This window comes from Dipodomys merriami, unplaced genomic scaffold (genome assembly GCF_024711535.1).
Source record: "Dipodomys merriami isolate MVZ:Mamm:240054 unplaced genomic scaffold, mDipMer1.0.p SCAF_8, whole genome shotgun sequence".
NCBI classification, from domain to species: Eukaryota; Metazoa; Chordata; class Mammalia; order Rodentia; family Heteromyidae; genus Dipodomys; species Dipodomys merriami.
This window is the reverse complement of record NW_027206401.1, coordinates 24575461-24590085: the sequence shown is the minus strand read 5'-3', so window position 1 is coordinate 24590085 and position 14625 is coordinate 24575461. Positions and strand designations below refer to the sequence as shown.

The window sequence follows — 14625 nt, the reverse complement described above, 5'->3', positions numbered from 1 at the left end:
ACAAAAAAAAAAAAAAGTAGAACTTAAAGGAACCAAGATTTATACGTCTCAAGGTACTGTCTAGGAATGAGAACTCTGATCACTAGACAGCAGGCATCTGATATGACCAAAATGACCAGAACCACCAAAGACTCAAGATGCATATCAAGAGGTTACCTATTGTTTTATGTGCATTAGTAGTAAGTGTGTGTATTATTTTCTTTATCTCTTATCAGGCACATAGCTCCTGTTCTTTTTCACATTTACCACTAAATCAGCACTGCTTTTCTTACCTTCTTTTCTTATCTTCACCAATTCAGAGCTAACTAAACCTGTGTTTCCCAATTTCAACTTCTAACACTCCAAATAAAGTTTATTTAGTTTCTCATTTTGATCGACTGATGTGTAATAAAAGATTAAACAACATGAAAAAAAATCTTTTAAAAGGTAAATATATAAATAGGGCACAATTATGAGCTGAGGGAATATAACACTAGGGTTCAGATAACTGAACAATTTGTTTAAGAGCAGCAGGTCACAAAATTTAGCAGAAAATCACAAAAACTTTCCTTCCAGATATTACTGAGGGACTAGGACATTATAGGCATTGAATAATGGGTTCCACAAACCCTGAATCTAATCATGACCCAAAAGTTATTCTTCACTAAAGGGAGAAATAGGAAATGCCTGCTGGCTCAAGAGTTTGAAAAGCTCTACTACCAGCAAAACCCCCTTTAAGGTCCTACAAAGCTAGGCCTTTTTGCATCTTTCAACTGATATTTACTAAAGAAGGTACCAAGCCAGAGGCCTGTGGCTCATACCTATAATCCTAGCTATTCAGGAAACTGAGATCTTAGAGTCACAGTTCAAAGTCAGCCTGGACAGGGAAGTCCATGAGACTACTCAGAAAAAACCTAAAGTAGCTGTAGCTCAAGTGGTAAAGTACTAGCCTTGAGCACAAGAAGCTCAAGGATAGAGCCCAGGCCCTGAATTTAAGCCCTAAGACCAGCAAAAAAAAAAAAAAAAAGAAGAAGAAGAAGGAGAAGAAGAAGAAGAAAAAAGAAGATTTCAACTCAATAGTCTAAACAGTCATCTGTCTAATGCAAATGATTGAAAAAATATAGAGGTAAAATGAAAGGACACAGGAAGAACTGAAGCAATGTAAGAAAAATATGAATCCAAGATGGTGTGTCAACTACTAAACACTTGCTAGAAGTACTTCCAATTGAAGCGTCTAGGTACAGATTGTCACAATTGTCCAAATTTTCCAGCATAAAATAAAAACTTAGGCAAAACTTCCTGATTTATTAATGTTGGCACCCTCAGCTCAAATTGGAGGCTGAGACTGTCGGACTGAGGTTCAAAGCCAGTCTGAGCAAAAAAGGTCATGAGTCTCCATCTCCAATTAATCAGCAAAAAGTTAAGCTGGAGACATGGCTCAAATGTAGAGCACAGGCTGTGAGCAAGCAAGAGTGAGGCACTGGCAAAGTAGATAAATATTTTCCCCAGAATTGGAAAAATAGGTAAAAATAAAATCAAATAAAAAATGTAAAGTTAAAACACTATCCTTGGAGATAATAGGTCTGTAGGTATACTTTATATACAATAGGTATACTGGATTTATAAAGGTTACATTTTAATTAAACATTAATATTTTCAATAGTATAAAAGTTTAAATATTATCAATAAAAATTCAACTCATTATTAGAATTAGTTCGGCAAACTTACTATAGTTATACAGAAAGAAATTTGTAATATGGCATCTATACACACACACATATATGCATGCATGCAATCATCTCTAGCAACATAAAAAAATTACATTTTCCTTGTTACTTAATAGATCCCAACATCTTTACCATATATATAAATATATCATATATGTATATCACATATATATTTGTGGATATGTATGTGAATATATATTTGTGGATATGTGGATATCCACATATACATATATACCATATAAATATATACACACATAACATACCATATGTGTACATGTACCATATGTATATGACTAAAAAAGATGGATATAGTTTGTTAGATCAAAATTTTTCTGGAGGTATGGCTCAAGGGATAGATTTAGCCTATCCTAGCCTAGTGCCTGGGCACTGTTCCTCAGCTCTTCAGGTCAAGGCTAGTGCTCTACCACTTGAGCCACAGTGCTACTTCCAGCTTTTTCTGCTTATGTGGTGCTGAGGAATCGAACCTAGGGCCTCCTCATGCATGTGAGACAAACACTCCACCACTGAGCCACCTTCCCAGCCCCTAGCCTAGCAAGTTTAATACCCTAACTTCAGACCTCAGTACCACATAACAAAATTTAAAAACAAAAAACAAAAACAAAAACTTCATTAAATTCATAAGTAAGAACACAAATGACCAAGATTATGTCTGATTTCAGTTTAACCTCTATAAATGGGTAAAGGGGCTCAAAGAAGATTTCAACTGAATGGAAATAAGCACAATCAGGTGGTGTGGGAAATAAATGAAAGTACACTGAAATAACATGAAAAAGAAAAAAAAATGAAAGAATACCTCTTAAAACAATTCACGGAGGGGGTAATAATGCTCGATAGGAAATGGCCTCATTACCTTGCTTATGTAATTATAACCTCTGTACAGTACGTTTACAATAAAAAATATATTTAAAAAATCACAACCACTTTTATTTCCTAAATTTATCGCATATTCATTCTCTCCTACCCTTCTGCCCAAAAATATCTCAAGCTCTCATACTTTCTCTTGCACACTGTTTGCCTAAAAATACACCACTTGACTTAGTGTCAGGCAGTTTAGGAATCCCTAGGGCCCACTCTGAGAGCAATACTTTCTTACTAGTCTCACTCCTGAATTAAATCATCTCCAAGCTCTCTTCTGACCCACGAGGTAAATTAATACAAACTTTAATAAAATAAAAATTAAAAAAAAGTCACTGGGCACTAGTGGCTCACGCCAATAATCCTAGCTACTCAGGAAGCTGAGATCTATGGATCTCGGTTCAAAGCCAGCCCGTGCAGTAAAGTCCTGCAACTCTTATCTCCAATAAACCACCAGAAAACCAGAAGTGGCTCTGTAGCTCAAGTGGCCTTGAGCTGAAGAGCTGAGGGATGGCGCTCAGGCCCAGAGTTCAAGCCCCACGACTGACCAAAAAAAAAACTCTCTAAATCAGAGGAAAAAGAACCAAAGAATGATTACAGATAAACTACATCTTAATATTATATATGTTAGCAGAATGTTAAGAAACTAAAGAAGGGCTGGGAAGGTGGCTCAGTGGTAGAGCGCTTGCCTTGCATGCCTGAGGCCCTGGGTTCGATTCCTCAGCACCACATAAGCAAAAAGAAAAAAGCTGGAAGTGGCGCTGTGGCTCAAGTGGTAGAGCTCTAGCCTTGAGCTGAAGAGCTGAGGGACAGCGCCCAGGCCCAGAGTTCAGGCCCCACGACCGGACCCAAAAAAAAAAAAAAAAAAAGAAACTAAAGAACAGGTATAAAACTCAGTCCTATTGTCATAATGATGAAAGGTTCAGCTCTGAAATTCATCAGAAGTTTTGTAAACTTAAGCTCGGGGCTTGGAAAAAGTGATTAGATAGCTGATAATCAGACCTGTATGACAAGTTTTTGAAACCACGATTATCCTGGAGAAAGGCAACTGAAAGATGATAAAGGTATGTGAAAATTCTTTCAGGACATTCTGGTTGACAGCCAGGCTATATCAAAGCAATTCAAGAGAAAACCTGAAAATCTAAATTTAGTTTGTGTATCATGAACTTACCTACCTGACCTGACCTACACAATAAGTTCCTACAGATAAACAGGGGAAAAATGTTCATAAGAATCCCATTCATGCTTTCTAGTTCTTCACTTAGAAAAGACTAAAGCATCCTGATGACATTAGATTTCGTTATATATGCAAAAGCTGGGAGTAGAGTTGTGGCTCAAGTGGTAGACCACAAGCCTTGAGTAAAAAAGCTAAGGGACAGTACCCAGTTCCTGAAATCAACCATCAGTATGGCACCAAATAAATATATCAACTTAGATATCCACCTTTAGATATCATAATACTCCATATTAGCATAGTGATTATTTGGGGACAACCCATACATGTTGAAGCTCTTATGACCCTATTTTGCTAAAATAAAAATATCAAAGTGAGAACCTGTAATGTGAAAAAGAATTTCCATTTTCAAAGTAATTAAGAATATGAAATTAGCTTAAATTCTATCCTAAAAAAATCAGAAGTATGTAGGCATTGACAGGCCATATGACATCTATTATAATATCAGGAAGTAAAAGATTTTAAACAAGAAAATTCAGAAAAAAAAACCTGAGATTTAAATCAAAATAAATTCTATTTCTCAAACCAGGGAAATAATGTATAATTATTTACCCTTTGAGACATAAAACGTACATGTGTAAGAATCTCACACACACACCACTGGGCACCAGTGACTCACACCTAGCTACTCAGGAGACTGAAATCTGAGGACTGTGCTTCAAAGCCAGCTGAGGAAGGGAAGTCCATGAAATTTTTATCTCCAATAAACTACTCAGAAAAAGCCAGAAGTGGTGCTGTGGCAGGAAAGTCCATGAGACTTTTATCTCCAGAAAACTGGAAGTGGCACTATAGCTCAAGTGGTAGACTGAGCTGAAGAGCCAGGTCCAGAGTTCAAGCCCATGAATGAACAAAAAAAAAAGGAGCTCAGGAACAATGCCCAGGCCCAAAAGGATGGCAATAAACAAACAAACAAACAAATAAAGATCCTATACAGATGCCAACCCAACTACAAAAGGAAGAATTTGTAAAACTAGGTTTTAAAAAAAGTAGGTTTAAAAACAAAAGTAAAACCCTTCCTATTTTCTCCATATTTCTATAAAAACTATAGCCAAATATTAAAATCCAATCATCTTTACTAAAAAATCAATATATAAAGGTTCAATGAGCCGGGCGCTGGTGGCTCACGCCTGTAATCCTAGCTACTCAGGAGGCTGAGATCTGAGGATCGCGGTTCAAAGCCAGCCCGGGCAGGAGAGACCATGAGACTCCTATCTCCAATAAACCACCAGAAAACCAGAAGTGGCGCTGTAGCTCAAGTGGTAGAGCGCTCGCCTTGAGCTGAAGAGCTGAAGGACAGCGCCCAGGCCCAGAGTTCAAGCCCCACGACCGACAAAAAAAAAAAAAAAAAAAAAGGTTCAATGAATTCTTCAAATATTTATTTAGTACAATGTTGAAGTAATCACTAGCAAATATATGTAATAAACAGTCCCTCCTCCTTTATATGAAATATACAATGTACAGAAAAACACCAAAAAAATTCTAGATAATAGTACAGTTTCTTTTCCTTTCTGACTTTGTAATAACTTCTAAAAGCCATATTATTAACAGCTAACAAAGAAGCCATCACCCACAGCTAATGACAACAGGTACTGATTCCACTATAGATTTTAGTCTGGGGTACTGTGCACAAAGGAATGACAGAAATCTTATGACTATCAAGTAACTGATACATGCCAAAATATGGTATTCCTAAAGGATGTGCTGACCCTCGAGTATGTGGGGGAATCACACACAATCTCATACTTAAGGCAGGTCTTCTGAAGAGGCTGCAAAATGTTTCTGTTGAGGGAAAGGGGGCAAGGCTAAGAGTAGATTTGCTGCCTGCAAAACAGTTCAGCCCTGAGATTCCAAGATTCTATAAAAGAGCAGTAAATTAGGGTTTGGCTAGTATTTGCTAACTACTGAAGCCAGCATAAACATTTACTTGAGGCTTTTAAATCTGTTTAAGGGTACATAGTAGTTAGGTACTGTAATTCTGAATTTGAAAAAAAAAGCAAACAAGGCCACTGAAACTGTTTCTAAATAAAGGTGGGTGGAGGAGGTAGGCACATTTCCTTTGTTTTCTGCAAGTATACAATACAGATTTCAGAAATGAAAAAGTGTGACTTGGTGGTATTGAACCTTATAAACGTTTATTGCTTTATTTTTTTAAAAAAGAGCTATAAATTCTTATTTTTCAATAAGTCCACATACAACTTTTAAACAGATTATCTCAGTTCATAAAAAAGAAAGAAAAATATGTTTTCCTGTAAAAAAGAGAAACAATGGGGGAAAAAAATCAACCTCCAACAGCTAGATAGCTGCTATATAAAATATAAAACCCACATTCCTAAATAAAATGGCAAAGATACAAGATTTGTAGGTCACAAGCCACAGTAATGAAAGTAGTGATTGACAGAAGAACCTGATGTTAAACCTAACTATACAATATTACTAATTACAGAGAAATTTTATCAATAAATATTTTGGTTGAGGAATGCTTTGTCATCTTTACAAGTATTTTTAGTTGAAAGCAAGTGGTTGGGTAGTACACGTAGACATGGTTCTGATTTTTAAATATCTATTTTTACATTCTGGTCACTGGTTAGGTTTTCTAAACTCAATTCTTTGGAACTGGTAATTTGGACAGGGTAACCACAGTTACGCTAAGCTGTAAAGCTTATAGTTCTTGCAAATCTAATGATGGGTCCTGCTAGTCACTAATTTCTAAGGAAAGTGTGATATACATGATCAAAGTGTACTAAAATAGAACCAGAGCTTCTGAGATTCCTTGGAGTCTACTTATAATAATTTTTTTGGTGTGCCTCCCATCAGATTCTTCTCCTAAATCTCCCATTTCCTTCTTCTCACTTGGACTTAAATTTCAGATGTTAAAGATGGCAGGGCGGTACACACACTAGCCTATAATCCCAGCAGGCAGGAGGGTGAGAGAAGAGGGCCAAGAATTTGAGACCAGTGCTTGCCCTCATGTGCATGAGGCCCTGGGTTCGATTCCTCAGCACCACATAAACAGAAAAAGCCGGAAGAGGTGCTGTGGCTCAAGTGGTAGGGTGCTAGCCTTGAGCGAAAAGCTGAGGGGGCAGTGCCCAGGCCCAGAGTTCAGGCCCCACAACCGACAAAAAAAAAAAAAAAAAAAAAAGAATTTGAGGCCAGCTTGAGCTACAAACAGTGAGTTACCAGGCCAGCCTGTGCTATATGACAAGACTCTGTTGTAAAAAAAAAAAAAAAAAAAAAAAAAAATTAATTTGAAAAATCAGATTTTTTTACCTTTTCAAATAATTGTCATCCAATTTAGATTTAAAGTTGGAGGTTTAATGACTCGATTTATCCATGAATTTTCTGGAAGGCTGGAAGGTTTCTGCACATACCACCTAACTACTTCTATTAGACATGAGACTGAAGAATGGGTATGCGTAAGTCTTCAGAAAAAGGGATGCTTTAAAAGGAAAGAAACTGTCCCCCACTATTACTCTTAATGAGCAGCCTCTTGTTCTCAGCAGACTGCACACAGACCACTACTGACTTCAGTGGGAATTCTGCCCAAGAAGTGAGAAGGACAGGATAGGATTAAATGAGCCCTAAATCCACCTCATTGTTCCCATTACCACTTGTACAGCTCTCCAATAACCTCCATACACCAGATATAGGATATCTAAGGTTTGATGGTAGTTTCTCAAAATGACCTGCAGAAATGACTGTGCCAGCTCTGTCAGGTGATGCAGCACAGCTCTTTTACAAGTTGTGTTAGATTAACAACCTGATGGATGGACTCAGTTGGCCTTTATCACACAATTCAAGGCAGCACTGCAATGCAGCCCATAAGTGGCAGCAACAGCAACACAGTGATTTCTCACATCAAGAGCCTGCAAATGGAAATCCAGGATCATTAAGCACCAGTCTTCCCCTGCAAAATCTGTACAAGGAATTGAACATTCCAAACTCCATCCGCCACAGCCAAGACTTGGTTTCCTTCAGGTACCAAATTCAAGGAGAAAAGTGACAGGACACTGACTAAAATGCTAACTGGCAGAACTATTAATGGATAGAGAATACAGAAATAACGTATTCCCTTGAAAGAACAAAAACAGGAGGAAAATAAATGAATTTTAAAAAAAGACTGAAGAAAATAAAGTGAACACTGAGTCTTTCTTTAAAAAAAAAAAAAAAAGACCAAAAGGGGAAAAAAAAGCATCACGAGGAACAAGACACCCCAGACATTTCACACGTCAGAAGTGCACCCACGTGAGTTCAGGAAACTGAGGAAAAGGCACGAGTCAGGAAAGAGAAAATAGTCTACACTTCCGCTAGATTCCTTCTCTCACCCACCTTGGGCTCCGGGGCAGCTGTTACGGTGACAGGAACTTCTAAGGCAGGCATATCCTGGGTCTGTAGGAAAGGCTCCCCCAAATAACACCACCTCGTGAGTGAGATCACCCCCTAACACCACCCAAAAACCCTTGGCCTCACCCGAGGTTGACATCTGGAGAAGCCTAATGCCGACCGCAGACGGCCCAGCGGCCCAGGGCCCACGTCTCCGGTGGAGGATGGAGGCTCCCCGCCCCCCTCCCTGAGATGCCAATGCCCAACCCACGGGCCCCGTTACATCCTCCTCCTCCCCGTCCTCCTCCTCCGGCTCACCTAAAACTGCCCCGAGGCCCCTGCCCCGCGCCGCCGGAGGAGAGCGGCAGCCCGCGGCGGCGACGCGGCCCGGGCCGGGGCATGGTACGGGACCAGAGGAGCCGATCGGGGTCCGCACAGCGACAGCGCGGGTGGCGGGGTCGCCGCGTCGCCCCGGCCCCCGCTCGCCGACCTGCGCCACGCACGGGGCCGGCGCGCCGCCCCCCCCACCCCCGCCCGGCCGCCCGCAGCGCCCACGCGCCGCCGGCCCGCGTCTCCCCCTCCGCAAGCCATCCTCCACCCAGGCCCGCGCCCCCCAGGACCCGGCCGGGCTCCTCCTCCTCTCCCGGCCTCCTTCCCTCCCCGGCGGCTCCGCGGAGCCCACACGCGTGAGCCGGAGCCCCCCGCCCCGCGGAGCGGACCCCGGCGCGCTCCTCACCCCGCACCCGTGCTCTCTGCAGGGAAAGCGGGGAGGGGCGGGCCGGACGGCCGCCACCGAGCACAGACTTGGCTCGGAGCCACGCAACACACCACACACACACACACCCGACCCCGGCCCGACCCCAAGCTGCGAGACTCGGGTGCGCCGGAGGAGGGAGGGGAGGGCAGCTGGGGAGAACCCCTCCCTCCCCCTCTCCCTCGGCGGAGCCCGTCCCGCCGCCGCTTCCTGCCGGGGGTCAGCCGGGTGCAACCGCGGGAAGGGGGGGATCCGGGCCGCCCCCTTGCAGCTCCACACACCAGACTGGACCGGACCGGCCACGACCCGCACCCCGCGCCCGCCAGTCTGTAGCCCCCGCACTCCGCCTTACCCCGACGCCGCCCCTCAGGATCTCGCTCGCCCGCTCTCTCCAGGACCCGGGCCGCGTCCCGTCCCCGCCGCCGGCGAGCCGCGCCTGCCTCCGCCCTCCGCTAGGTTTCAAATTGAAATTCCCTGGCTGGGGCCGTCAGAGCGCCGGGCACGCCGGCCCCGCCCCCTCGCGGCGGAAGCTCCGCCCGCGCCCCCTCCCGGCGCGCCCCGGGCGCGGAAACCCCCGCAGGCAGGCCACGCCCCCGGCTTCCAGGCCACGCCCCCGCGCCACCGGGGGAAGGTCCGGGGCGGGGGGCCGGGAAGCCAGGCCTTCCCGCGGGGTTGGCGGGGTTGGCACGGCTCTGTCCCGGGTACGGTGCGGCGGGAACGCGCTTCGCCCTCGCAGCCGCTGGAGGTAATGACAGCTACAGCGTGTGTGCGAGGCGTTCTCCCCTGAGAGTCCTGACCTCAGACGCCCTCCAACTTGGGAAAGTTCCTTCTTCAAAGTGCTGTCACTGGGGCTCATTCTGTGGGAGCAGATGCAGAGCACGGGGGCCCCTGGAGCCCGAGTGAAAGGGAATTTTCACTGTCACGGGAAGAGCTAGCGGAAGGGCCCTGGGTGGGCGGGGGGGGGGAGGGCCTAGGGGAGAGGGGCCCCGGACCGCGGAGTGTGACCTACCCGCCGTGCCTGTGCACGGAGAGAGAAGGCATTGAGGCCGGACTGTGGAAGGACGCAAGCACACGCACACGCGCGCGCACACAGAGACACGCACACACACACAGACACGCACACACACACATGCCCACACACACGCGCACACACACAGAGACACACACACACAGAGACGCACACATACATGCCCACACACGCGCGCACACACACAGAGGAGACACGCACACACACACGCACACACAGAGACACGCACACATACGCACACATACACACATGCCCGCACACACATGCACACACACACGCATACACACGCACACAAGCCCCCCCACACACATGCCCACATATACACGCGTGCACACACAGACACACGCACACATGCCAACACACACACATGCACACATGCCCACATACACGCACACATCCCCACACACACGCACACCCACATGCCTACACACACGCACACACACATGGGGAACCTTACCTGGTACTTTTCTTTTTTCTTTTTCTTTTTGTTGTTTTGTTTCAGTACTGGAGCTTGAACTCTATCTCTGAGCATTTTTTCCTCAAGGCTGGCACTCTATAATTTGAGCCATCGCTCCCCTGGCGTTTTGCTAGTTTATTGGAGATAAGAGTCTGCCAGACCTACCTGCCCCCACGCGGCTTTGAACCATGATTCTCAGATCTCAGCCTCCTGAGTAGCTAGGATTTCAGCATACAGCTATTTCAGCTTTTCTGAACATGTTCTTATCCAACCCGTGTTCACTGGCTCCAGCATCTGCCTATGTGCAAAGTCCTTTGCTTTCCTACACCTCAACTAAGATCTTCAGTGATTCTGCCCCTCTTTTTCTTTCATGAGTGTAACCTTTTGTATAAATTAACAGTATCAGTCCCTTGCTGGTGACTCAAGCCTGTAATCCTAGTTACTCAGAAGGCTGACATCTGGATCTGCTGGGTCTGGATTTAAGGCCAACCTGGGTAGAAAGTTTACTAGATTCTATTTCCAGAATAGCCTGCAAAAAAGCACGGGATGCATTGCTCAAGTCTTAGAATCCCAGCCCACTAAATGCATGGCCCTGAGTTCAAACTCCAGTAGCACACACACACACACACACACACATACACACACACACACACACACAAAAGAAAAAAAAGAAAAGAAACCTCAGTAACAATACCTTTCATGTGAAGATTTACCAAATACACTCACATATTGTCAGTTGGCCCTCACAATAACCCTATGTAAAAGATAGAGCAGGGGTTATCTCCATTACATCAAAAGGAAAAGAATTAGTCACAAAGCAGTCCTTTGTACAATTAATATACTGCTAGATTTTTTTAAAAGGTAAGGGAAATTATGTACTAAGATTTTTTTATTGTGAAAATACTGTACAGAGGGGTTACAATTACATGGCCAAGATAATGAGTACAATTCTTAACAAGCATTGTAGCCTCCTCCTTTGTTTCCCCTTCCCATCCCTTCCTACCCTCCCCCCCTCCCCCACCCAATCCTCCTCTCCCCCCACCAAAGTTGTAAAGTTCGTTTTCGACATAAGGACTTGTATGTACTAAGATCTTTTAGTGAACAATAAAGCTAAAAATAACAAACATTTATTATGTGCTTTATATGCTAATTACTTAATCACAGTCCCATAGGTTAAGTACAGAAGTTAAATTTAATAAGGTATGCTAACACAAGTGTAATCCTAACTACACATAGTTGAGAAGAACTGGGAATTTGGGCTAGTTCATTACTGTAACAAAATGCCTGACAAACTTATAAGGAGGAACATTTTAATTTTGCCCCAAATTTCAGATGTTTCCGCCCAGGGCCAGTAGTAACACAGAATGTTATGACAGGGAACAAATCTAATCACCTCATGGAAGCTGAAAAAAAAGAAAGGGGAGTTGAGTCTGGCACCCCTCGGTGGCCTAACCTCCTCAACAGGAGTTGCCAGACCCAATAGCGCCATCAGCTGGGGACCAAATTATAACACAGGACTTTTTAAGTGACACTTAAGATATAAACAATAACAAAATGAACCTTGAGACAGATTTGCAGAGAAATTAATGGAACAACATTAAAGATCCCTTATCTTCCTAGGCCTTGAGAATAACTTAATTTTACATGTCATTTTGATGTTGGGGCATTTTGTTTGTTTTTTTGGTTTTGTTTTGTTTTTTGTCAGTCATGGAGCTTGAACTCTGGGCCTGGGCGCTGTCCCTCAGCTCTTCAACTCAAGGCTAGCACTCTACCACTTGAGCCACAGCGCCACTTCTGGCTTTTTCTGTTTATGTGGTGCTGAGTTATCAAATCCAGGGCCTCATGCATGCGAGGCAAGCACTCTACCACTGAGCCACCTTCCCAGCCCTTGTGGGTTTTTGTTGTTGTTGTTGTTGTTGTTATTGTGAGACAAGGTCTCATGTATTGCTAAGGCTGGTAGAGTGGTTGCAAACTACTGGACTCAAATAATCTTCCTTCCTGAACCTCACAAGTATGTGGACTCTGGGCACCACAGTTCCCAGCTTAGTCATATAAATTTTAGGACCTGTAAAATCTCAATTTTTCCCAGACAAAACTCTTTACAACACTAAAGCAAACTAATAATATAAACATAAACTATAATGGCATTATCATAGGAAATACCATCCCTAAAATATTCTCTATGGAAGTGCATGAATCACTTCTACAAGCAACTTTTGAAAGAATATTGATAAGCTAATTTATGTCCATAAACTGGTAGAGTTGGTAATGTAGGACCCAGAAAGATTTAGCTCTAGAAGATAATTAAAAGGTTATTAGCAATTATCAGCACTGGAAAAGGTAAAAACCACAAGTTATTACCAAATATGTAAAGGATTATTGCGAAAGAAGAACTAGATTCTGTTCTGAACATGAACTTACTTACATAGTCTTATCATTTCAGTGGAGTAAGAAGATTCAGTAAGAACCTAGCAGGAACTCAAGTTCCAGGAACTATAAAGACACAAAGAAAATCAGTGAAACATGGTATCATTGGTGATGTTAGCAAATAACAGGTGGTGGCCCAGAGTGCAGGGAGGTATAGTAGAGAAGAGGTGCTTGGACAGAGAGGAAGCCAAAGTCCTGAATAGGTGATATTCAGAGATGTAGGCAGACTGAATTGTTGGCAGGATTATCAGGCATAACATTAATCCTCAGGAAAAAAGAGTAAGAAAAAGGTTGTGTCTTCCCACCACACACACTATAATGTCAAGGATGCACTGATACTAGGAATCTAGATACTAGGCCTGAGAGTCACCACATCCCAAGTTTACCATCACAGCTTCTATCCTGGGCACCATTTGCAAGCAAAACCAGTGTGGCACTGTAGACTAAAGGCGTACCCATGATCTGCCCTCACTTACAAATCCAAATCCGTCCTCATAGATGCGGCACCTGAGAATGTTCCACGCTATTATGTTAGGATTTATTATTTTACCTTTGTGCCTTTGAATGCCAGCCTAAACCAGGTGGGTACATTAGTGTGGCTGTGGATTGAGAACCTTAAGCAGGAAGAAATGACAGTGCATTCTCTTATTTTGGCTGCTTAAGGTATTTTCATGGATTTACTTAAATGGAAGCAGTCCCAATTCCACCATCACCAGCAACAACAACCCAAAAATACCTTAGTAGAAGACACTCTGTCATTTGACCAATCTTTGGTGCAGTTTTAGTTTGGCTACAAAATTTCAAAACAACTATTTTACTGTCCATGTTTCTCTGGAGCAGAAATCCTAGTAGGACTTATCTCTGCATTATGGAATCAGCTGGGAGGCTCACCTGTGGATAAAAGACCTAAAATGACTGCATTGACATCCTCTTACAGTGCTGCTGCTTTTTCATTGAGGCTATTCATTTCATTAATCCATTAATTTCTGTTCCATGTGGACCTCATCTTCAACCTCATGGTGTTTGTGGTAGTGGGTGAGTCTTTCTCCTCGATAGATAGATAGATAGATAGATAGATAGATAGATAGATACATAGATACATAGATACATAGATACATAGATACATAGATAGATAGATACATAGATACATAGATACATAGATACATAGATACATAAATACATAGATACATAGATACATAGATACATAGATAGATAGATCTCTCTATATGTATATTTCTCTCTTTGTGTCTCTGTCTTTCTCTCTCTCTCTCATAGGAATACCCAGACTTCTTTATTTGGCACCTGGTTCCCAAAATTTTATAGGACCTGCAAAGCTTAAGCCCAGACATCATACAACTTGTATGTCTTATTCTGTTGGTCAAAGCCAATAGAAGGACCAAGCCCAATTAAAAAATAAACAAAAAAATTATCATAGACTTGACCTCTTGAAACAAGTGAAAAGCGTGTTTGGTGATAGGAATGTCATCTTCGTAAACAATTTACCACAGACACTGTGCTTGTATTCTAGTCTAGTGGCGGAGCCTGCCCTTAAGGAATTGTTCACATCTCCATCTGCAGTACATGTTCTCCAAAGGTTTTTCCATCAAAAGTATCACAAATCCCCTTTTCCATTAAAGTAAATGATGGTAATCTCCTTTTGAAAAGCCACTGTGGCTAATAACAGAAATAGGCACCTTAAGCATACCAAACAGTGGTATTCTCAATGTCATTGGAATTTTGTCATCGAGGCCCATGGCTAGAAGAGGCATGGACAGGTTGATTCTCTTCAACAACAGTCACATCTTCATAGTTACTGGCGGTCTA

At 43.0% G+C, this 14625-nt stretch overlaps 2 protein-coding genes across 23 annotated transcripts in view; one reads left to right on the top strand and one right to left on the bottom strand.

Moving 5' to 3' along the window:
• Positions 1-9352, bottom strand: part of Epb41l2 (erythrocyte membrane protein band 4.1 like 2) — a 170268-nt gene extending 160916 nt beyond the window's left edge. For 19 of the 22 annotated variants that reach the window (XM_070010185.1, XM_070010195.1, XM_070010202.1 and 16 more), the window contains exon 1: positions 9243-9350. The gene's annotated coding sequence lies outside the window, so the exon portion shown is untranslated. Of the gene's footprint in view, positions 1-8142; positions 8202-8454; positions 8559-9242 lie in introns of those variants that run through there. The other 3 variants (XM_070010191.1, XM_070010189.1, XM_070010188.1) reach the window with 3 other exon arrangements.
• LOC138818983 (basic proline-rich protein-like) lies at positions 7226-9677 on the top strand. The gene is made up of 2 exons (XM_070010139.1): positions 7226-7229; positions 8389-9677. Exons 1-2 carry the CDS (start codon positions 7226-7228, stop codon positions 9675-9677), a joined length of 1293 nt encoding a protein of 430 aa, XP_069866240.1.
• The last annotated feature ends 4948 nt before the right edge of the window (positions 9678-14625 follow it).